The sequence below is a fragment of the Gymnoscopelus braueri genome (assembly GCF_963280865.1).
Source record: "Gymnoscopelus braueri genome assembly, contig: SCAFFOLD_187, whole genome shotgun sequence".
NCBI lineage: Eukaryota > Metazoa > Chordata > Actinopteri > Myctophiformes > Myctophidae > Gymnoscopelus > Gymnoscopelus braueri.
The window spans coordinates 86,999-110,034 of NW_027660828.1; the positions used below are offsets into that span (position 1 = coordinate 86,999).

The window sequence follows — 23,036 nt, forward strand, 5'->3', positions numbered from 1 at the left end:
CCCATTACTTGGCTCATGTAGGTTGGAATTATGGCCACGGAAGGCAAGGTTTCCTTTGGCAAGGTGAAATACTATGGCCAGTAGCCTCTTCATTACATCATTCCAGTGTGCCTTTTCTAACATGCGTAATTCTAAGTATGTATTGTCAATTGCGCTGTGCGTCTTCAGGCGCCTCTCAAGCTCACGCCAGCTATCCATGTTGGCACGGTGCGCATTTGACTTCTCATGGTCTTTGAGAGTGAGGGTGAGTCTCTCCCATGTTCTAAAACCTCCGCATGTGAGACTACTATGACTTCGCTTGCCAAATAGGGTACAGCAGAAACAGAACACTGAATCGGATGATTGTGAATAAACTAACCATGACCTGCGAATGGTTTCTCCGTTTTGCATATGCATATAATATCTGTCCTTGGTAAAACGACGGCGTGATTTGCTTTTATCCCCACCGCCATCACCATCATCATCTCCACCGGCACCACCACGGCTCTGTGGAAAATCAATATCCTCTAACTGGACGGGACCTCTCCTAACAATATCGGCCCGTTGGTCACTGGTAATATGCATTGGCCAGTGCGCCAGGTCGGTCTCTGTAAAAGGGAATTTCTCCCTGTTTGGAATGGTGGTGTCGTCTTCCTCACCTGTCTCACTCTCAGTTTGATTGTCATCATCATGATGGGGTTCGGGTTCGGGTTCCTTATCGCCATCTGTTTCAGTAGTAGGATTCTCATTTACTTGGTTTTGATTGACAGCTACAGCATCTTCTGGTTCGCTTGCACTGTTACTGTCATTGTCAATAGGCAGGATAGAAGTTGTTTGGCTATCTGTAGTACTAGGCACAGACTGCACAGTTACAGTTATTTGTTGGCTATCGACATCATCACTAGATTCACCATCATGCTGAGCCTGTGACGGACCGGGTGCTGCAGCCGTTGGCAAGTCTTTTTTTTGTGATTTTGAAGCAGCTGGACCAAAAAACGAGGTTAACTTTGGGAGGCTATCTTTTTTTTTTTCTCTATTTTCTATGAGTTTACGCTTTGAAGCACCACTTGCATATGTGCGTTTCATTTTGCTGCTGTCATCAGACACTAGACAGTCTCACTGTCTGTCACCATTCACCGCAACAAAACAACAACACCTTGACTGGCAGGCTGACAGCTGGAGGACACTGTCCGGTCAAAACAAACACCAGTGATTATTAGCTGCTGCCAACTAGTGGCGTGAGGCTGTCAGGCTGAATAATTTGTATCCAATTATTGCATGCAATTCAAGGAAGTCAGCCAGGGGCCCCGGACTGGGATGCGATGCGATCATGCGATTAAAAAAAATATATAATAATATTTGAAAAAATATATATAATAATAAAAACATTTGAAAAAAAATATATATATATATTTTGAAAAAAATAAATAAAAAAAAATCTAAACTTTTTTTTTTTTTTTTTTTTTTCAAAACATTCGGGGGCCCCCTGAGGTTCGGGGCCCGTTTCAATTGAAACGGGTGAAACATAGGAAACTCTACTCCCCACTGCTGATTCATCCTGCCTTATTGCCTATGTTGAATGCTTGTTACATTCAATATAATTTCTTCTAAGTCAAAAAGTTAGCCTCATAGCATAATTGCCTAAGTCATTTTTGGAATTTAACAAGCATTTTGATTGGCTCAATACATAGGCAATAAGGCACAATGAAGCAGCAGTGTTAGGAGAGTAGAGAGTTAGACAGAAATGTCAATTTGGCCGAAACATGACATACGCAATTATGCTATGAGGCTAACAATAAGTAAATCAGCTAATAATATGTTTCAGCTCGGCAGTATGCCATTATAGTTTGTATTACAATTTGGGGATACATAGTACAATAATAGTAAGTGTATTATTGGTAAACATTCAAATTAACCACCAATTGTGTCACAATAGGTGCAATAGCTTTATACAACATTCTACAGCACATTCATACTGTGTGGTAAAAAAGCATCATGATTATGAAAATATTATGTTCTATCAATACACGTACTACAAGTACAATGAGGTTGCTACATTTACATCATCATAATGCATTTTAGGGTGTTACAGTAACTTGATGATGCTGTTCTTTGAGGAAGAGGAAAACCAAATGTTATTTATACCTGGACATTTATACCTTGGACAGCTGCACTAGTTCTGTCTGTCTGTCTGACTGACTGACTGACTGACTGACTGACTGACTGAATGACTGACATTCCTACAATTGTGTAGGATTATTATTATTTCAATGTCTTTCAGAGAGGGACATTTCTACAGATGGAGGATCAACAGGAGACAGAGGAAGGAAAGTGATTGTTATTCCAGTGATCATCAGCATCATGGTGGCAGCAGTACTGCTGTATTTATACTGTAAACAGAAGATAACTAGTAAGTCTGGAACTGATTTGTTAAAGGGATATTTCACTTTCAAATAAAATAAACACTTAAAAAATATATTAAAAATAAATTAAAAAAGTAATGGAAAAATCACGGCCCCCTCACGTATTAGAGTGTCCTACCAATGTGTGAGGGGGCCGTGATTTTGCCATAACTTTTTTCATTTTTTAAAAATATTTATTTTTAATATTTATTTTATTTGAAAGTGAAATATCCCTTTAACTGGTTTATTTTCAAATCTCTTTTAATATAAATCTATCCATCGTTGCGTTCAAATTATGACTTGACTTTGACATTTATTGATAATAAAATACGATGTAAAATGACATACATTGTCACACCATTATCAAAAGGAAAAGGATAAGGATATGTTTTGAACAAAATGCCTCAAATCATGAACCCAGCCTGTGATTTCTGTGAAACTTTGCACACACATTCCCATTAGGCTGAGGAAGAAATGCTCACTTGAAATGTTTCAAATCAGTCTCATGGTGGGGCTATAACAGGCCGATTCGTGATTTTACCTATAATGCACCGATCTGTGTAAAACTTTGTATGCACACTACCTAGAGGCCAAGGAACAACCTCTGCCCTCCATTTTTCACATCTGCCTTTTATAGCAGCACCAGGTGGCCGACTTATGTAAAACACAGTATTTTATATTACTTTTATATTACTACGTTTTTGATTACCGGCCGATGTTGAGTAAGTTTTTCAAGATTTTCTTCTCTTGAAAATTGGTGTGCATTTCATGAAAAAAGTTAAGTGGATAGCTGACTTTATTCTAAAGAGGTTAGTCATTACATTGCTATGGTCGGGATGAATTAAAACGCAGGGTAAACCGATAGCTGTTCTACCGTGGCAATCACCTGGTTCTGTACTCTCTACATTTGTTGTTAAACGATCGGTCAGCTATATCATTGAGAATGAAAATTGGAACGTACCTCCCCTCAATGATCTGCCCTAGGCAGTGGCGCTGGCCATGGTGTGAACTCTGCCGTCACTACGCTGGCTGATCGGTGGTATTGAAGCGAGAAAAAAGCTATATTCAGATAAATCCATTCATATGTATCTATAATGATAATACATCTATATTAACATAAATTAATCTACTGTGTGTATCTATAATGATAATACATCTACATTAACATAAATCCATCTATGTATCTATAATGATTATAAATCTATATTAATATGAATCCATCCATCTATGTTTTAGATGAGCTTTAATCGGGCCTAAATATTTGAACCCGACCCAACCCAGCCCGACAGAACGTCACCCCGAGCCCGACCCAAAGCCTGTTACATAATTGACAAATTGGTTCCGACCCAGCCCGAAGCCGGACATTTTTAAGAGCAGCAGCCTTTTTCTCCTCATTAAATGTTATTGGCTAGGCTATTCATGAAGAACAATTCTACCTATTCACAACTAGCAGTTGCGCTCATTCTGTTTTTCAAAGTGACTATACATAATGATAACAATGTTAAGATCAAAATGATTATAGTCTCCACACTGACTAATCACTGTCTCACATCTCTACTTTGACAGAACGAGACACCAACCCCTGCATATATCGAGGTAAGTGTGTGTGTGTGTGTGTGTGTGTGTGTGTGTGTGTGTGTGTGTGTGTGTGTGTGACTTCATAATGCGCATCTGCTCAAACAGCCCGTTTTGTCTCGCCTCGAACAATGCACACTTGAGGAGACTTGAGTGACAGGTCCTTGGACACGCCCAGTTTGATAAAAAAACGCCAATTCAAATGGATTTCTGCTTTTTTTTCACAAAAGCGTCCTTTGGTGTGAACGCAGCAGCTGGGGACTCCTTGCTGTTTTGTAGAAGGATATCGAAGGAACAGTCATGATTAATTGGCAGAAATCATAGAAAGAGCCTCTGAGACAGAAATACAGCTCTGTACACTCTGCTTATATCCTCCATTTACTATTCCTAACACCAGGGACTCCAGTGAGTCGTCATCTCTGTCCTTTCAAAACAAAGTTGCTCTCTTTGTAATAATCACTTCGATGTCTCGATATGGGAGAGACGTGATCACAGAAGCATTACTTATACACTTCCAGACAATATAGTTTTTTATTGGCTGGATCTGATCGTTACCTGAACAGAAGGCCCCGCCATTCTACCTATTACTCTTCATCCCGGCACATTAGAGGTGTCGCAGGGTATTGTGGCAGAGTAGGGCCTGGTCCAGGACATGTCAGCGACATGGCGCTTCTACCTGTATAACCGTCTGAGACATCAGACACTCCAATTCAGTTTTTCTTCTCGCGTTCAGTAGAAGCAACTACACTCTCAGTCCATATCATAAGAGTCGAACAAGCTAAGAAAGTTTCACAAGGACGGGATTGTATCTCAGCACTGCAAAATGCTGTCGACCAAAGGTGTTTGGACGTTTTAATTAAAACTAGGGCTGGGACTCGATTAAAAAAAATTATCTAATTAATTAGAGGCTTTGTAATTAATTAATTGCAATTAATCGCATTTTAATCGCACATCAATATTTGACCTGAGAACAGTGAAAAGCATTTTTTTCAAATGGATTTTGGCATATGTCTTTAAGTACATGTACTCAAGAACTGTACTTAAGTACAATTTTGAGGTATTTGCACTTGACTCTCGAGTATTTCCAATTTCTAATACTTTTACTTCTACTCCAGTAACTCCACTATATCAGAGGCAAATATTGTACTTTTTACTCCACTACAATTATTTGAAAACTTTAGTTACTAGTTACTTTGTAGATTTCGATTATTATTATAAAACATTACAGTAACCATGTGAAAATAGCAGATCTACAAGCACAAGGCAATGTGAGCTTGTAGATCTGCTATTTTCCACCACTGGAGGCTGGTAGAGTGTTGTTACTGTTGTTTTATAGTAGTTTAATTATCAATACAAATTAATAATCGCGCGCATGTGATCCGCACCGCATCGTGGAAACCCCCAAACCAACGCGCCGCCGCCCCCCCCCCCCCCCCCCCCCCCCCCCCCTAAACGGGACAAACGCGCGCGTAGGGGGGGGGGCATCCATTACAGATTCTGATTTGCCCAGCCAACATTATCAAGCAGGCATCATGTTTTCATGCACTGTTCTGGCTGTAGTTGACTTTGTTGTTGTCTGTCATGTCTGAGAAGTGAGAACCACCGTCTGTTGGTGCGCTGCTATGATCGGTCCGTCTGAAACTCGTCCAGTGAGAAACGTTCCGCGGTGCAAAAATAGGTGCGATTAAAATGCGTTAATTGTTTTAACGCGATAATTTTTCTGTAATTAATTGATCGAAATTAACGCGATAAAGTCCCGGCCCTAATTAAAACACACCGTAAGTACCTACTTACACAGTGTTAAGAGAAACTTTGCACGTTCCTCTCAAACTAGCTTCGCACGCTACTAACTAGCATCGTATGCTATTAACTAGCTTAGCACGCTGCTATCAACTAGCTTAGCACGCACCATTAGCAACGCGCTTAGCACGCTACCGTTAGCTACACGCTAACACCGAGCAAACGCGCTAGCATCGCCTGCCTCACATCGGACCAAGCCCTACTCTGCCACACCTCGAATGCACCAGGATAAAAGAGAAACGGTTTGAAACCCTCCCTCCCGTGGAAAGAGGGGTTGCTACACACCTCCTCACGTCAGGAGCCACAGCCCTGACACGCGGGCCCAACTTCACCTCGAAGAACGACGAGGAGTTCTCCGGGCTGAACAGAAGACCCTACGGGGTGCTGGCCTCATCAATAAGAGCGCTGAACGCCACCACTCTATTGGAAGGCTCCGCCACCGAGTTATTCAGGGCGGCGGGGGACAAGCCAACACCAGAGCAGATGGCGGAACGACGAGGCACTCCTGCTCACAAGATCGGCTTAACAGACCACTTGGCACGCAATGGCGTATCAGGTGGTACCGGAGAGAGCGAGGTGTTTGACTATACAAAGATCCCCGATCAAGAGAGACACGATATCCTGGACCAGGCCATCTCTCAGGACGGGCTCTTCTGCAACGCAATGGCCGTCATGACGACCCGCTGGGAGCAACAAAAAAAGGAGGATGTCCTAAAGATGTGCTTCCCAAAAAGAGCGCCACAGGCCCCACCACCTACTCCTCGCCGCCTCTACTCACAAGCGATGGCGTCCCGGGGAGGGCACAGAGCCCCTGCACCACCGGCACCACCGTCAGCTAGACAGGCCGGCCCACGAGGCCCCAATCAAGCCTACCTTTCCTCTTCGACGGCATTGGGGACTCCAGTGCCAGGAGAGTGGTTAAACCCCCGGCAGTCAGCACAGTGAAACTCGCTGACATGTCCTGGACCAAGCCCTACTCTGCCATAATACCTTCCCTGTGACACCTCGAATGTGCCGGGATGATAGAGAAATAGGTAGAAGGGCGGGGTCTTCTGGTCAGGTAACGATCAGATCCAGCCAATAAAATTGTCTGGAAGTGTATAAGTAATTAAGTAATGCTTCTGTGATCACGCCAGATGGCACTCTCCCATAACGAGACATCTGTCAACAATGACATGAAAATGTTTTATTCCCTCTGGGCAAGGCTTTAAAACATGGAATTGCTTTGTTCACTACAGGTCTGTTGGTGAAAACACCAGGGTGTCTTCATATTACTGACTATGAAGACCTGCTTCAGGCCAAGATGGACAAGACATTTCTGACTGTAAAATTAGACACAAAGCCTGAGATCAACTTTAAAAACATCTACATCCCGCTCTACAATGTAAATATCAATGTCACAGACATCCACAAACATCATGAGGTCAGACAGATTGAGATTAATAAGGCAGGAGAGGAAAAAGAAATCCAACTCAGTGAAATCTTTAAAGACCCTTCTGGAAGAAACATAAGAACAGTGCTGACCGTTGGCTGTGCAGGAATTGGCAAAACTTTCCTCGTACACAAATTTGTCCTTGATTGGGCCAAGAAATGTTTTCCCCAAGATCCACACCTCATATTCCCGCTCAAGTTCCGGCAGTTAAATCTGCTCAAAGGACAAAACTTTAGTTTGGCAAAGCTAATTCAACACTGCATCGAGGAGACCAGATTTATTGAGGAAGACGTTCTTAATTACATCTTCAACGAATTGCAGGAGTCAACAGACTACAATGACAGACCCTTCAAAGTTATGTTCGTTATGGATGGATATGACGAACACAATTTTCGGCTCGATTTCAAAACAGAATTTGGCTTTATGAATGTTTCCAATTCATACCCAGTGGAAGTTTTGCTAGTAAACCTCCTGAAGGGGGAGCTACTCCCCTCTGCTCAGATCTGGATAACCTCACGACCTGCAGCAGCCAATCAAATCCCTAAGAAGTTTGTTAACAGGATGACAGAAGTACGAGGGTTCATCAGAGATGACCAGAAAAAGGACTTCTTCATGAAGAACATCAGTGATGAGGACCAGGCCAGCTCAATCTACAAACACATCAAGGAATCTAAGATCCTCCACATCATGTGTGAACTCCCAATCTTCTGTTGGATCACTGCTAACGCTCTGCAGAAAATCTGGAATACCGTGGGTGTTGATGTCAAGCTGCCCAAAACCCTGACTGCGATGAACTGCTACTTCCTGATGGGTGAGACCCAGCGGGAGAAGATGAAGAATCCTGCAGTAGATGAGGCAACCAAAGAGAAGCTCATAGAGGATAAAGGAAAAGTTATTCTGAAACTGGGCAGGCTGGCGTTTGACCAACTGGACAAAGGCAACACAATTTTCTATGAGGAAGACCTGGAAGCGTGTGGTATTGATGTGAACGAGGACTTACTGTACTCAGGCTTTTGCACATCCTTCTTCAAAAAAGATGGTGTGTTCTTCCTCCAAACGGTCTACTGCTTTGTTCATCTGAGCATCCAGGAGTTTCTGGCTGCAGTCTACCTGTTCAACTGTTTCACACAGAGGAACATGGAGGTCCTGAAGACATTCCTGGATGATGATGATTACAACAGTGACAGTTCCCTGTCCGACTTCCTGATGGCTGCTGTGGAAAAAAACCTGCGGAGTGAAAGTGGTCGCATGGACCTCTTTGTTCGCTTCCTTCATGGTCTCTCACTGGAGTCCAACCAGAGTCTGTTAGGAGGCCTGCTGGGTCAGACAGAGAACAGTCCAGAGGAGATCCAGAGAGCCATCAACAACCTCAAGAATGAGATGAGTGATGTAGACTGCTCTCCAGACAGATGTATCAACATCTTACACTGTCTGATGGAGATGAACGTGCACTCAGTCATGGGATCCAACAGTGGGATCCAACAGTACCAGTCAGGGAAGAAACTCTCTGTGTTCCAGTGTTCAGCTCTGGCCAACATGCTGCTGATGTCAGAGGAGGTTCCGGAGGAGTTTGACCTGCAGAAATACAACACAGACAGGTGGGGGCGATGGAGACTGATCCCAGCTGTGAGGAACTGCACAACAGCTAGGTTAGTAGTCATGTGAATGTCAACATGTTATAGTAACTTTCACTCACATATTCATACATTCAAACAAAAAATAATATACAAAAGACACACACACACACACACACACACACACACACACACACACACACACACACACACACACACACACACACACACACACACACACACAGAGAGAGGGGGGAAGGGGATGGAGAGAGGGAGGGAGAGAGAAGTAGGGGGAGGGAGGAAGAGAGAGAGAGAGGAGGGGGAGAGGAAGAGAGCGAGAGGAGGGGGTAGAGAGGGAGGGAGGGAGGGAGAGAGACAGACAGAGAGAGATAGAGATAACGAGAGAGAATCATCACATTATAAAATACACTGATAGGTGATTATGTAATTCAGTGGTTCTCAAACTTTTTCATGTCAAGGACCCCAAAGTAATGTATTTATATACATTTATTTAAACATAAAGTATTAATATATTTATATACATGTATTTAAATATAAATTAATAATGTATTTGGCCACAGACCACCATCTGAAAATATTTTGTGCCAGGGACCCCATAATATTTGTGCTGTTAACATTTTTCAAAACTATCCCAACATATTGTTTAATCAATAATCAATCTACAAGCTCACACCGTACTTGTAGATCTGCTATTTTCAAAGAGCTGACGGGAGAAGTGATATTTACCTCCCCCTTTGGCCTCCTTAAAGATGGATTTTCAGGCCTGTTTTAAAGGAAGCCAGCTGAGATCCACATTTTTTAAAGCGATGGCATCAGGGCATTTCACACTTTGGTGGCAGTGCAGTAGAAAGATAATATACCTATTTGTTCTATAGGTGTGTGGTACCAGTGTCGCTTACTTTTTTGAGGTACATAGTCAGGTATGAGGGCATTGAGGGCAGAGCCCCTTTGACTATCTTGGAAGCCAATCTCATTTGTATTGCTTAACCCTATCTTCTACCTTAATCCTAGATTAGCACATTGGAATTAGGTGGGTCATGGGCCCCAGGCCGAGAAGTAATCGAATCATTTTGTTTTGGGAGGTCTGAAGCTTAGTTAATTTACCTTTTACTAGCTGTGTTTTGTTTGTGATACAATAATTATACGTTTGTACCAGTAAATGAGTTTAACATCAGAATGAATTCATCCTTTACTAAGACTCTATCTAGAACTACTGTCCAATCCTACATCACCAACTGTAACTACTATAGGTGCAGAAGAACTGTCAGGTTTTCAGCACAGAGAAAATGACTAAGATCGCGATGTGAATGTGTAACATCCAAGTGTGGCAGCAGATACCCTCATGGGGGTACACACACACGCTTTTTCCTAAAGCGTGTGTGTGTGTGTGTGTGTGTGTGTGTGTGTGTGTGTGTGTGTGTGTGTGTGTGTGTGTGTGTGTGGTAGCTCCATTGGAACTACATTGGATTCATTGCTTATTTTGAGCATTAGCCAAAGTAATGCATAGAATAATGTCTAATAAAATACTGGATGTTTGTTTGCAGCACTAGTGTCAACACAATGTGAAGACATTGATGCAAACAGTGTCTTCTTATTGACTTCATTCATCATGTGTTTGTTGATCCAACGATCACTACTAACACCACACACACACACACACACACACACACACACACACACCACACTGCAACAATCCTCAGTGACTATTTACCTTTTGAACTATTTAACACTCAGGATTTCACAGTGAAGGACATCCCCCATGTGACACAACTCTGACCATGCCCAGCAGTGATGGCTAGACCTGTAGGGGTCCATTTGGTTCCATTTTGTTAAATCTCTGAGTTAAATGAACACTGAGGATTTTACTGCGTGATCGATGGTTTTGCTTTGTGATTGGAGGAAAACAAATCTTCCTGCTTAGGAAGTGCTCTTTACTATTTAAAGGTGTCCTCATTAACTCTCTCAGTGCCAAGCCCCGAGTTATCCCGAGTTTTATGGTTATACCCTCAGTGCCAGAACGAGAAAACCAGAGTAAAAAAAAAAAAAAAAAAAAAAGTTTTTTTTTTAAGTGTTCAGAACCCAAGATATCATTATCTGAAGATTTGCAGCTCCATCCACTCTTTGTTTAACCTATAACTGAAAAAGGCTGTATCTCGCTTCCTAAGCACTTTTTTTTTTCTTTGAAAAAACAAACAAAAAAATCTGGCAAAGTTCGCAATACATTTTTTATTTTATTGGCAGTGAAAGAGTTAACTATTCTTTAATAAAAACAAACCATAAAAACAAATGGACCATACCATTAGTGAGAGGTGTACAGAGGATGGTCTTAAACAATGAGCTTTGTCATTGCTTACTGTACAGAGTGTATAAAGAGACAACGTCTCTGTTCTGTGGTTCTCTGTTCTTACTTACTGTACATCCTTTTAATGTCTGATAACATCCTTGATAGTGAACATGTCCTGATCTGTTTTGATCATCTCTGATTTTACGTTTAATCTGTAATTACAGACTTGTTGGCTGTGATCTCAAAAAGACACACATTGAAGTTGTGGCTTCAGCTCTCAGTTCTAATCCATCCCATCTACGACAACTCGAGTTAAGCTACATCACCCTCAACCTGGACGATGACTTGGATCTGCTCTGTGATGCACTAAAGAGTCCACATTGTAGACTTGAGATTCTACGGTCAGATGAATTTACAATAATTATTTCCATCAGTGATTTATTATGTAATTATAGTATGAATACTACGGTGATTTTACGGTGATACTTTATTTGAACATTGAATAAGGTTGACATAGTAACACATTGACTAGAATAATTATAAAGTACAGTGACTACAGTATGTACTTGTGACAATTACAATTAAAACTGCGCTCGATTAACTCAAACTCCCTTCAGTTTCATCATATTTATTATTTTTTATTTTTTTTACATATTGAGTCCATTCAGACCAGTACAGACCAGAGACTCACTCAGCATTCAGGTTGTGGTTTATCATTTGAGTTCCATGTCACAGATGTGGCTGGCTGGCTGGCTAGCTGACTGTATTGTCTCTTGCTCTAGCAGATGTTGTCCTTCCTGTGTCTGTGACATCACCAGTTATCAGCTTCACTTCTCTTAAATTGTCCATTGTGTTGACCTTTTTGTCTTATGTGCATATGAACTGAATTAAAATAATTTAAGTACATTTAAGTAAATACATTATTTAGTTCATACTCCTGTCTGCCTGTTCTTTCCAGTTCTTGGGTTACATACTCTAAAGTCCCAGACATTCCATCCAGACTATTTAATTTAATAGGTGGTTGTAAGCTGGTTCTGTATTCAGGAATAATGTATTTTATCAAACATCTGGTGTTTTATTTTTCATTTAGACTGATTCACTGTTGGTTGTCAGAGAGATGCTGTGGAGTTCTGGCCTCAGCTCTCGGCTCTAATCCTTCCCATCTGAGAGAATTAGATTTAAACTTCAACGTCCTGCAGGATTCTGGACTTCAACAGCTCTCTAGATTGGAAACTCTCAAGTGAGTAGACTTGGACTGTGTCCATGTTGGTTGGTGCTGATTCCAGTGGCTGGTAGGTCTGGGTATTGTATGCCCACAGCATGCTGGCTGGTACTGTGGGAATAAAGAAAATACACTTTATAAATTAAAAGAGAAGAATTGTTTCTAACCCCTCTCCTCCAAGCCGGGTGGCAGTGATTTGCTCTAACGGGCTGCCTGGTCAAGATAATGGAAGGAGAAACACTGTAATGTCAGGTAGTCGAAACTTTGTGTTAGACAGTCAGACATTGATGCATTGTTGTTCTACTTCCTACAGTGTGAAACATGGAGGAGAGCACTGGATCAATCCTCAACTCCTTACCAGATGTGAGTATCTGTATGTCTGTTTGTCTGTATCAATATCACACATTAATACTCTGTTGGGATGCTGTCCTGAAAACTCTTCAGCAGAGCTTCTAGGGAATTCAGGTGGTTTCTCTGCTGTTGGTCTGGTCCTTAACCAGACCAACAGCAGAGGACTTGAGATCAAATTGACCTTCAAATTGACCAGCAATTTCATTGTCCATTGTCTTCCTGGGGAAACTATTGTCTTTTAAATATCGATTAGCTTTGCTACACAACATTTCATTCCCACTCACACCTCACAGGTACGCTTCGTTTGTCTTAGAGGCAGAAAACTAAATTTAAAATATTAATCGGAACGTGTGTCCGGGAGGAAAGTATTCCCAGAAATCTGACCAGTGGCAATTCACATTGTTCAATACCCACAGTTCAGTGGCTTTTACTTTGGAAAAAAATATTCATTGGTAGAGCAAACAATGTGTCCTTACATAGATTAACTTTTCAAAGTTAATCTATGTACCCAGACGCATATGTCATTGAAGAGAATAGATCTGATATATTATAACTCTATGGCATAGATATGACGAGTGGAAGTGTGCCCCATTGGGAATGGTAAGTAAGAGATCCGATGTGAAAAATCTGTAAAAAGATATGTAAAAATCATGTGTGTGCGTGCGTGCGTGCGTGTGTGTGTGTGTGTGTGTGTGTGTGTGTGTGTGTGTGTGTGTGTGTGTGTGTGTGTGTGTGTGTGTGTGTGTGTGTGTGTGCATATCTTTAAGTGGCACATCCGTTGCAGTCCTGTTTGTGTTTAATTAGTGTATCTGGTTGCATATTTGTGTTGCCATCAGCTGCAGCTGTTGAGGCCGTACTCATACATACATACGGACATACTGACCAACACACTTGGTCAGGTGATGGAGTGGTTGGCACCACTCAAAAACAGTGTGATCGCTGTAGCCGTGAGCTGGAAATATAGGCTACAGGTTCCTAGATAGATAGATAGATATACTTTATTAACCCGAAGGAAATTTGTTCTGTTCAACAGCTCCAGTTGCCATACATTCAAACAGATTTGTCAGTGAAAAAAGAGCATGATACTGATGAGTGAGACTATGAATGAGACAATTGTTATTCTGTCAATCCGTTATTCTGTCACCTCTCTTATCCTTGGCTTTTAAATTGAATGATTTATTTAATTTTATTAACCTGTTCCAATTGCTGTGCAGCACCTAGGTAACTCCTGGTTGAAAAGTCCTTTTCAAATACAGTTATTAGTGTGGTTGCTTATACTGTAGATAGACAGACAGACAGATACATTTATCCATACAAATTACAAATACACACATGTGCTCACATCAACACACAAACAAATGCATGCATACACTAACATACGTAGGGCAAAAATGAGGTCTGTCTTTCTTTCTGACTCTGTCTGTCCGTCCGTCCGTCCGTCCGTCCGTCCGTCCGTCCGTCCGTCCGTCCGTCTGTCTGTCTGTCTGTCTGTCCGTCCGTCCGTCCGTCCGTCTGTCTGTCTGTCTGTCCGTCGGTCCGTGACGTCCGTCCGTAAATCTCTGTCTTTACTTTTAATTAATTTGAATCTCATCTTGTTTTAATATTTTAATCCCAACCTCTATTCCTACAGGAGGTATTTTGTATCTTACCATATAATTGGTCCTCACTATTGCTCACGATAAAATGTTAAAAACAAATTCTACTCTGTCTGTGTCTCATAGGGGGGCTGTGGACACAGAAACCCGCCTACCAGGCTGTTTATTTTTCTTTATTATTTATTTTTTTGATTATTATTAACTCTTTAACTGGCAGAGTATATATGTTACAGGGAAATTGGCATTCCAGGGAAATTGAAAGGGGTACGCTTGTTTTAACCGCGCCTCAGGCAATTCTGTAGAATCAACGCTAGAGGGCAATGCAAGCCAGACATGAGCCCCACACCACACACGCACCACGCATGCACAAACGAGCACGCACACACGCATGCGCGCACACACACACACACACACACACACACACACACACACACACACACACACACACACACACACACACACACACACACACACACACACACACACACACACAGCCTCATTCCATGCAGTTGAAGCACAAGGGGGCGGGCCTGGCGGGCTATGTTAGTGCAGTGAGTGGCACTTGGGGCAAACGCAGTCCCCACAACATCATTTACGATTCTGTGCCTATCGGTACATAACTCGGACGGCGCTTAAGTCGACTAGCAGACCATCGGCCGGTCGTCGCGGGCACTCGCGCCTGGAGGCGCGACTCCTCGGCCTCAAGGTCTGCTAAGTCGGCGCGCCTCCGTCATGGTCCAAAACTATACTTTATCAGCGAAAAAAAAGTAGTCCGCGGTTGTTTGAAAAAGTAATGTCCCAAGCGGGAATCAAAACCCGGCTCCCAGTGGTAGTGGGTGGGGAGTCCAATGATTATCGAAGTGCGCCACTGAGGCTTGTACTAGTGGAGTAAAGTAACAAAGTAGATTTACTCAAGTACAATTTTGAGGTATTCGTACTTTACTTGAGTATTTCTCTCATATTATCCATTTTATTTTCAGCGTTCCCCTAGCGTAGCTTCCTGGTTGCTATATTGTTGTTGTGGTCGTCGTCCTCGCATCAAAGCCCCGCCTCGCAGCACCGCCCCGCGCCTATAAAACTAGCGCTCCCCTGTCAATTTCCCTGGAATGCCAATTTCCCTGTGACATATACATTAATAAACTCACCCACTACCAGCGATTTTTGTGTTTTATAACCTTTTCAAGTCACAGAATATTTATCTCCAGTGTGATCGATCCCCTGATGGTTGCTAATCACTGAGGGTTTCACTGTGTGGCTTCACAAATGTCAACGAGGTCATCGCGACCTCGTTGACATTTGTTGTCCGCCTTTTAAAAAAACATGTCTCGACCAAAAATACATAGTAAAAAAAAAAAGATCTCGGGAGCCGAGATACAGTATTTTTAAATAATAAGTTAACCAGGAAGTGAATGGAGCAGTACATCTTCGAATCGCGTTATCTCTGGTTCTGTGTGAAAAAACTGGATGCTTGTTTCTTTCCAGAACCTGGCAACTCGTGTTGCCAGATTCTGGAAACAAGCAACCAGTGTTAAATCGTTCGCCATTAACGGCAGGCTCGCAGGAATTTTCAGCGCATGTTTGACTATCATGAGACTCTACAATGAATCGTAGTAGAGAAAAAAATAACATTGCGTCGGTTATAATAGACGAACTTCACTAACCCACTCGCTCCCATTATAACAACGGAGGGTGTTTAAAAAATGACGACAGGGGAATATATGGAAAAAAAGAACGCCACTTTTTACGTCGCTAGGTGAGTAACGAGACATGAAAGATAACACTTAATTTGTCCGGAATTCTCCTTTAAGCTTAAGAAATCATTTAGTTGGTGATACAAGCATAAAAATTGCCATGAGCCGTCTCAAAAGGTCATTTGACAAGAAACCGCCCACAACCACTTGAAATTTCAAGATGACTGCCATCCGCCATGTGGATCTTTAAATGATACCTTTTCTCATAGAAATATATTGGGTTCCTCAAAAAGCTCTGTCAAGAGAGGTTGTTTGACTGTGTTTTGTCTGACTCCTCGCCCACGACCTGTCCAGTTTGGTAAAACCTGTCAGGAGTTGCCTCCCACCGGCATAGCCCTCAGGGTTCACTGAGGTAGGCCTACACAAGCTCCCTTACCACGACAAGGTAACAGTCACAAGGGAGGATATATATATATTTTTTTTTGTTAAAACTAACAGCCATTACATGTGTCAAATAAATACAAATACAAAAATAAGATGAATAAATTAGCACAGTTGTGGTGCTGATAAGCACAGTTGTGGTGCTGAAAGGACAGTGCACAATTATGAGCAATGGCTAATACTGAATGGCAATAGCCACAGAACCATGACAAACGATACTAAGGAACTAAACTGAAAATGTGCTTCACTGTTAGATATGGCAGTGGAAGGCAGTGGAAGCAATGTTACAAATTAACAACTGAAAATTACACAGTAATAGACTAGATATAAAGTAAAACATGATGCGCCGATGTGGCGAGGGGAAGCCGAGCCATAGGCCTACACTTGAAAACACAGAGGACAACGGGGAATAACTCTGGCAAAATAAACATGCAAATAGGTTCTAGCAGGGGCAACTACATAGGCAATAGGCATGTGAAACTGAGTCCATATCTGAAGCACTTACACCTTCCAGTACATGCCTTGGTGCACCCACATTTGGTCAACTCCCAACAACTCTCCGCAATAGGTGGAAGTGGAGTCCAGAAGACTTTCCACTTCTCGTCCTGCTCCACCCATCCCCAGTCAGATGGGCTCGGCATTTGTGGATGTCGCTTCAATGCCTGTCCCCACACGTATCCAGCCTCATAACAAGCACTTTGAGTGCTGCTTGAGTTGGTGGGATCAAGTCATATTGTCTTTGCTTTCTGGCCTTTCAAGCCTGGCCTCGTTCACAGTTGTGACATCGCTGGACCTGTCATACATTAGATCTTCTTGCCCTCTTGACATGGATATCTTTGGTATCTTCGGTGTCTTCAGCAGATGTAGATGCTCTCTTTTGGGCCCTTTCCAGCTCTTTGTTGTTGAACCTAAGTTTACAGCTTGAATGATATTTTGCTCTGTTTCTTGTCAATGTGCTTTCTATGCCATCACCTTCAGCTAGTCGGGTTGGACTAAGTAAGATAGGCAGAGCATTGATCTTATGAAATAATGGAACATTTCTTGCAATGGTATCATAACCAGTACGATCGTGCTCTCTGTTGAATAAACTCGGCTGAATGAATTTTTCCTTGGTGACCTGCTGACAAATGAAACATCTGTCCCAGTTAGTTTTCTCAACTGTTATGATGGCTTCTGCCATGCAGCAGCATAGGCAGAGGCCGAAGGGTTTATCCTTTTACCACCTTTTACCAAGCACTTTGATGTATGGGATACAACTAAGTTCGTGCCTTAACCCTACACTTAGTCCGATCGTTCGTCCAATGCCATTTAAATCCTGTGCGATCTGTACACCATCCCGTTAACTAAAACCCCATTAACCTTGGCTCGGCTCTCCCGCGCTGGCACAACCTGTCAATTCAGGTGCGGGCGGCTATCTAACTGTTTTGGGGTAAATTAGACAGCATTTGGGATACTAACTTTCAATTAGCTGACATTGAACCCCACTCTGAGTTTAACACATCGACCGCCAGAGGTTAATCTCATAATGTACTCACCAGTGCCAAGGTGTTTTTGTTGTTTTTTTCATGTCGCCATAGATCTTGTTAAAATCCTTAAGATTGAGCTCTACAAGTCTGTTTACATCCGCGAGATCTCCCTGTATCTCCCAGTGAAGATCGCGTGTCAAACGGGGCATCCATGTTTGAGTTAGAGCGGATTACGTTAAACAGTGAAATGCGAGGAGAAAAAACTACAGGAAGAGAATTGAGTTTCAGTTTCGTCTGTAGAATGGGAGCGGGCGTGATCGTCAAAACCGGATCCCAAATAATTCTATTTCCTGTCATCAAACCGGAAACGGAAGTGGATCAAAAAAATTCCGAAAGTGCACCCGGACCGCGCATGCGCGAAAAGACCGCAGCCCGTAGGGCTACGGTCTCGGCGCTTAACAGTTGGATTTAACGGACCGTAGGACTACGTTCTTGGCGGTTAATGTGTTAACAGCAGTGATATATCACCAGTGTGTCCTGGTAGTGCAGATATTCACTCTTATCAAATCTATCTATGATCAACAAATCAACACAACTGTAATGTGATGTGTTAAAAGTTGTTCTTTAGCATAATAATAATCGTATAATTGTCCTTAATGAAAAAAATACATACATTTCTATGACAAAATGTTTCTTTTGAGGATCCAGGGGGCGGCCATCTTGAAAATAGAAATTTCAAGTGGCTGGGAGTGTTTTCTTGTCAAGCAACCCTTAGAGACTGCTCATGCCAATTTTAATGCTTGTATCACCAAATAAACCATTATATAACTTAATTGCTCCACTAAAGTGTTGGCCATCTTGAAAAATGGCCGCCATCTTGAAATTTCAAGTAGCTGTGGGTGGCCTATGGTCAAGTGACCCACAGAGACTGCTCATGCCAATTTTAATGCTTGTATCACCAAATAAACCATTACAGTATATAACTTAATTGCTCCACTAAAGTGTTGGCCATCTTGAAAAATGGCCGCCATCTTGAAATTTCAAGTAGCTGTGGGTGGCCTATTGTCAAGTGACCCACAGAGACTGCTCATGCCAACTTTCATGCTTGTATCAAAAAATAAACCATTATATAACTTAATTGCTCCACTAAAGTGTTGTCCATCTTGAAAAATGGCCGCCATCTTGAAATTTCAAGTAGCTGTGGGTGGCCTATTGTCAAGTGACCCACAGAGACTGCTCATGCCCATTTTCATGCTTGTATCACCAAATAAACCATCATATCACTTAACTGCCCACTAAGGTGTCGGCCATCTTGAAAAATGGCCGCCATCTTGAAATTACAAATGCCTCAGAATTTTCTTGTCAAGTGACCCATGGAGACTGCTCATGCCAATTTTCACGCTTTTATCATAAATTGAAAGATCGTAGCACTTATCTGCTCCGCTAATAGCAGAATTTGACGAATTAACTCGTCCATGGCAGTTAATGAGTTATGGAATGTCCCATTTCTCAAATCTTCAATCTTTCAAAAATAGCAGATCTAGAAGCTCACAATCTGTCGTAACACAACGTGTATGCTTGTAGATCTGCTATTTTTTAAAAGCCAATGTATAAAATATGGCTTAATGGTTAAGGCATGTTATATTTTAATTAGGGCTGGGACTCGATTATAAAAAATTATCTAATTAATTAGAGGCTTTGAGTATTTCCAATTTCTAATACTTTTACTTCTACTCCAGTAACTCCACTATATCTCAGAGGCGAATATTGTACTTTTTACTCCACTACAATTATTTGAAAACTTTAGTTACTAGTTACTTTATAGATTTCGATTATTATTATAAAACATACCATGTAACCATGTGAAAATAGCAGATCTACAAGCGCAAGGCATTTTGAGCTTGTAGATCTGCTATTTTCCACCACTGGAGGCTGGTAGAGTGTGTTGTTGTTACTGATGTTTTATAGTAGTTTAATTAATTATTAATAAAAATCGCATGCATGTGACCCGCACCGCATCGTGGACCCCCCCCCACCCAGCGCACCGCCGCCCCCTCCCCCTAAACGGGACAAACGAGTGTGTGGGGGGAGGGCAACTATTACAGATTCTGATTTGCCCAGCCAACATTATCAAGCAGGCATCATGTTTTCATGCACTGTGCTGGCTGCAGTTAACTTTGTTGTTGCACACCAACGTCGATTGGTGCGCTGGTCTGATCGGTCCGTCTGAAACTCGTCCAGTGAGAAACGTTCCGCGGTGCAAAAATAGGTGCGATTAAAATGCTTACATTTTTTTAACGTGATAATTTTTCTGTAATTAATTGATTGAAATTAACGCGATAAAGTCCCGGCCCTAATTTTAATCTAAATCTGCAAAGTATCTAGGAACTAAAGCTATCATATAATTGTTGAGGAGTAAAATGCACAATATTTGCCTGAGATGAAGTGGAGTTAATTCTCAACCTTAAATGTGTAAGAACAGTAGTTGAGTAAATGTAATTAGTTACTTGACTCACTATCAGACATTAAAGCCCCTGTGGTACCGGCTAACCTGAAATACAGGTTGATGGTGATAATGATGATACAGTAACTATTTGTCCCCCCTCCTCTCTCTCTATCTCTCTCTCACTCTCTCTCTCTCTCTCTCTCTCTCTCTCTCTCTCAGTGAATTATGTTTGATCATTTTAATGTTTACCGTTTTGTTTTCTCATCAGATTTCCATCGTCTCACACTGGACACACAGACAGCGAACAGAAGACTCCGTCTGTCTGAGAACAACAGGAAGGTGACAAAGCCGAATGAGGAAGAGGATAAGGAGCTTCAGCCGTATCCGGATGATCCTGACAGATTTGATGATAAGTATAGACAGGTTCTGTGCACAGAGGGTCTGACTGGACGCTGTTACTGGGAGGTAGAGTGGAGTGGAAATGTTCAGATAGCAGTGACTTATAGAGGAATCAACAGGCAAGGAGAGGGTGATGATTGTAGGCTTGGAAAGAATGACAAATCTTGGAGTCTGTACTGTGAGGAACGACGCCCTTACTTTGTTAGTCACAATAGGAAGTTCAGTACCCTCCCTGTCAGTCCCTCTGGCTCCAACAGAGTAGCAGTGTATGTGGACTGCCCTGCTGGGACTGTGTCCTTCTACAGAGTGTCCTCTGACACACTGACACACCTGTACACCTTCCAGTCCAGATTCACTGAACCACTCTACCCTGGGTTTGGGTTTCATTATGAGAATGTCCCCTCCTCAGTGTCTCTTTGTGAGGACAGATAATGTCTCTGATGAGTTGACAGAACCAATATGGTTGGTGTGTGTTCCAATGCATGTCCATGTGTATATAGAGTATGTATATACATGTGTGTTTTTATATACAATATATACAATACAGTCAGGGTTCCACTTGTAAAGAAAAGAAAAGTAAAACTGAGAGCAGGTCATTTTCTTGCTCTATATTGTTACTCATACGAAAAATTGTAAATAGACGATCAACAAGCTCAGAATGCTTCATGACATGTTGTGAGCATGTACTGTCGATCAGCAATTTTTACTATTTTTGAAAAGTAAATTAAATCATTTGGAGATGTATTTATTTTGTATTGCTCAAAATGGGGAAGTCAGGGTTAAAGTTATTAACATATATATATCTTTGTTTTAAATTGTTAATTAAAATAAATGGCTTAATCAAACATAGTTTAGTGTGAGCTTGTAGATCAGCTATTATAGAGATTTGGTGTAGAGTAGTGATTCTTATAATACATAGGACCGCAATGGGGGGGGGGGGGGGGAATGGTGTTATCCTTTTAGCCCTGTCTGACTGTACTGTGTTTACATATTTTAGGTATTCAATCAATCAATCCTGTAAGGTTCCATTTGTACACTCTCAGAGTTACAGACCTGTAAGGATCCATTTGGAACCCCCTCAAGGAACCCTGAGGGTCCGAGGACCTCACTGTGAGAACCACTGGTGTAGAGGGGAAAAAGGAGGGGACCAAGTATAGACCCATGGGGGACCCCAGTCAACTACATATAGAGGATTTAAAGTGGTTAAAATGCATGTGAAGTTTGTAGACTTAGTAAATGAATCTGTGATTAGAGACATGTTTTTCTTTTTCTTTTTCATGGGATATCTTAGTTCCAATCAGATTGAGCTAACAGTGAAGTTGGTCCAGTTGTCTGGCACAGAGCCAACTCAATGACTCTGGACTCACTGAGTAAACAGAGACTAGTTAAAGAACCATTTATTTTAATGGTTCTAGAAAGAACCCTTAACCACTTAAACGTTATATACGTCATCGACCGGTGTCCCCGAGGGCTCTATTTTAGCTTCTTTTCCCCCCTAAATCTCTTTGTCTAAAATAGCCGATCTACAAGCCAAGACTTCTAGCAATTCTTACATGACTCCTGAACTTTCCTGTCTGAACTCCTGCCTGATTACCTGTCTGATCCCTGTCTGTTAAGTTAGTTTGATCTCCTGGTTATGACTCTTGCCTGTATTCTGGATTACGTTCTTGGATTTATTTCATATTACACATGTTTATAAAATATATTAAAGACAGTTTTTAATTGTAAAATGTGATCATGAGTTAAACTAATTAACTCTATGTTTCTCTAATGACTCTAATAAAACAAGTAAGCATCATAATTGTTCATGTATTTCATTCATTTATAAATACCATTTTGGGGCTATCAATTCATTATTACAGTATAGATTTTCTATGTGTCTGAGGAAAATACTCTCTAAGTGAACCTACTTTGCCAATAAACAGATTCAGTTTAAAATGTTCCCTATATCCTACTCTTGTAGGACAGGGTGTTAGTTGGTTTGTAAACACAATACAGTTTCAGTATAGTTATTGGTCTTTGTTAAAGGAGAATTCCGGACAAATTAAGTGTTATCTTTCATGTCTCGTTACTCACCTAGCGACGTAAAAAGTGGCGTTCTTTTTTTCCATATATTCCCCTGTCGTCATTTTTTAAACACCCTCCGTTGTTATAATGGGAGCGCGAGGGTTAGTGAAGTTCGTCTATTATAACCGACGCAATGTTATTTTTTTCTCTACTACGATTCATTGTAGAGTCTCATGATAGTCAAACAAGCGCTGAAAATTCCTGCGAGCCTGCCGTTAATGGCGAACGATTTAACACTGGATGCTTGTTTCTTTCCAGAACCTGGCAACTCGTGTTGCCAGATTCTGGAAA

The 23,036-nt window shown here is 41.6% G+C and overlaps 1 protein-coding gene across 1 annotated transcript in view; it reads left to right on the forward strand.

Annotated features, from left to right (window-relative positions):
* Nucleotides 1–21,594, forward strand: part of LOC308081150 (NACHT, LRR and PYD domains-containing protein 3-like) — a 47,975-nt gene extending 26,381 nt beyond the window's left edge. The window contains exons 4-10 of the mRNA XM_080457546.1: nt 2,261–2,389; nt 3,948–3,977; nt 6,995–8,837; nt 11,292–11,468; nt 12,158–12,307; nt 12,603–12,652; nt 20,548–21,594. Of these exons, the coding sequence (XP_080313672.1) occupies nt 2,261–2,389; nt 3,948–3,977; nt 6,995–8,837; nt 11,292–11,468; nt 12,158–12,307; nt 12,603–12,652; nt 20,548–21,110 (2,942 nt within the window). The 3' untranslated portion in view covers nt 21,111–21,594. The remainder of the gene's footprint in view (nt 1–2,260; nt 2,390–3,947; nt 3,978–6,994; nt 8,838–11,291; nt 11,469–12,157; nt 12,308–12,602; nt 12,653–20,547) is intronic.
* The last annotated feature ends 1,442 nt before the right edge of the window (nt 21,595–23,036 follow it).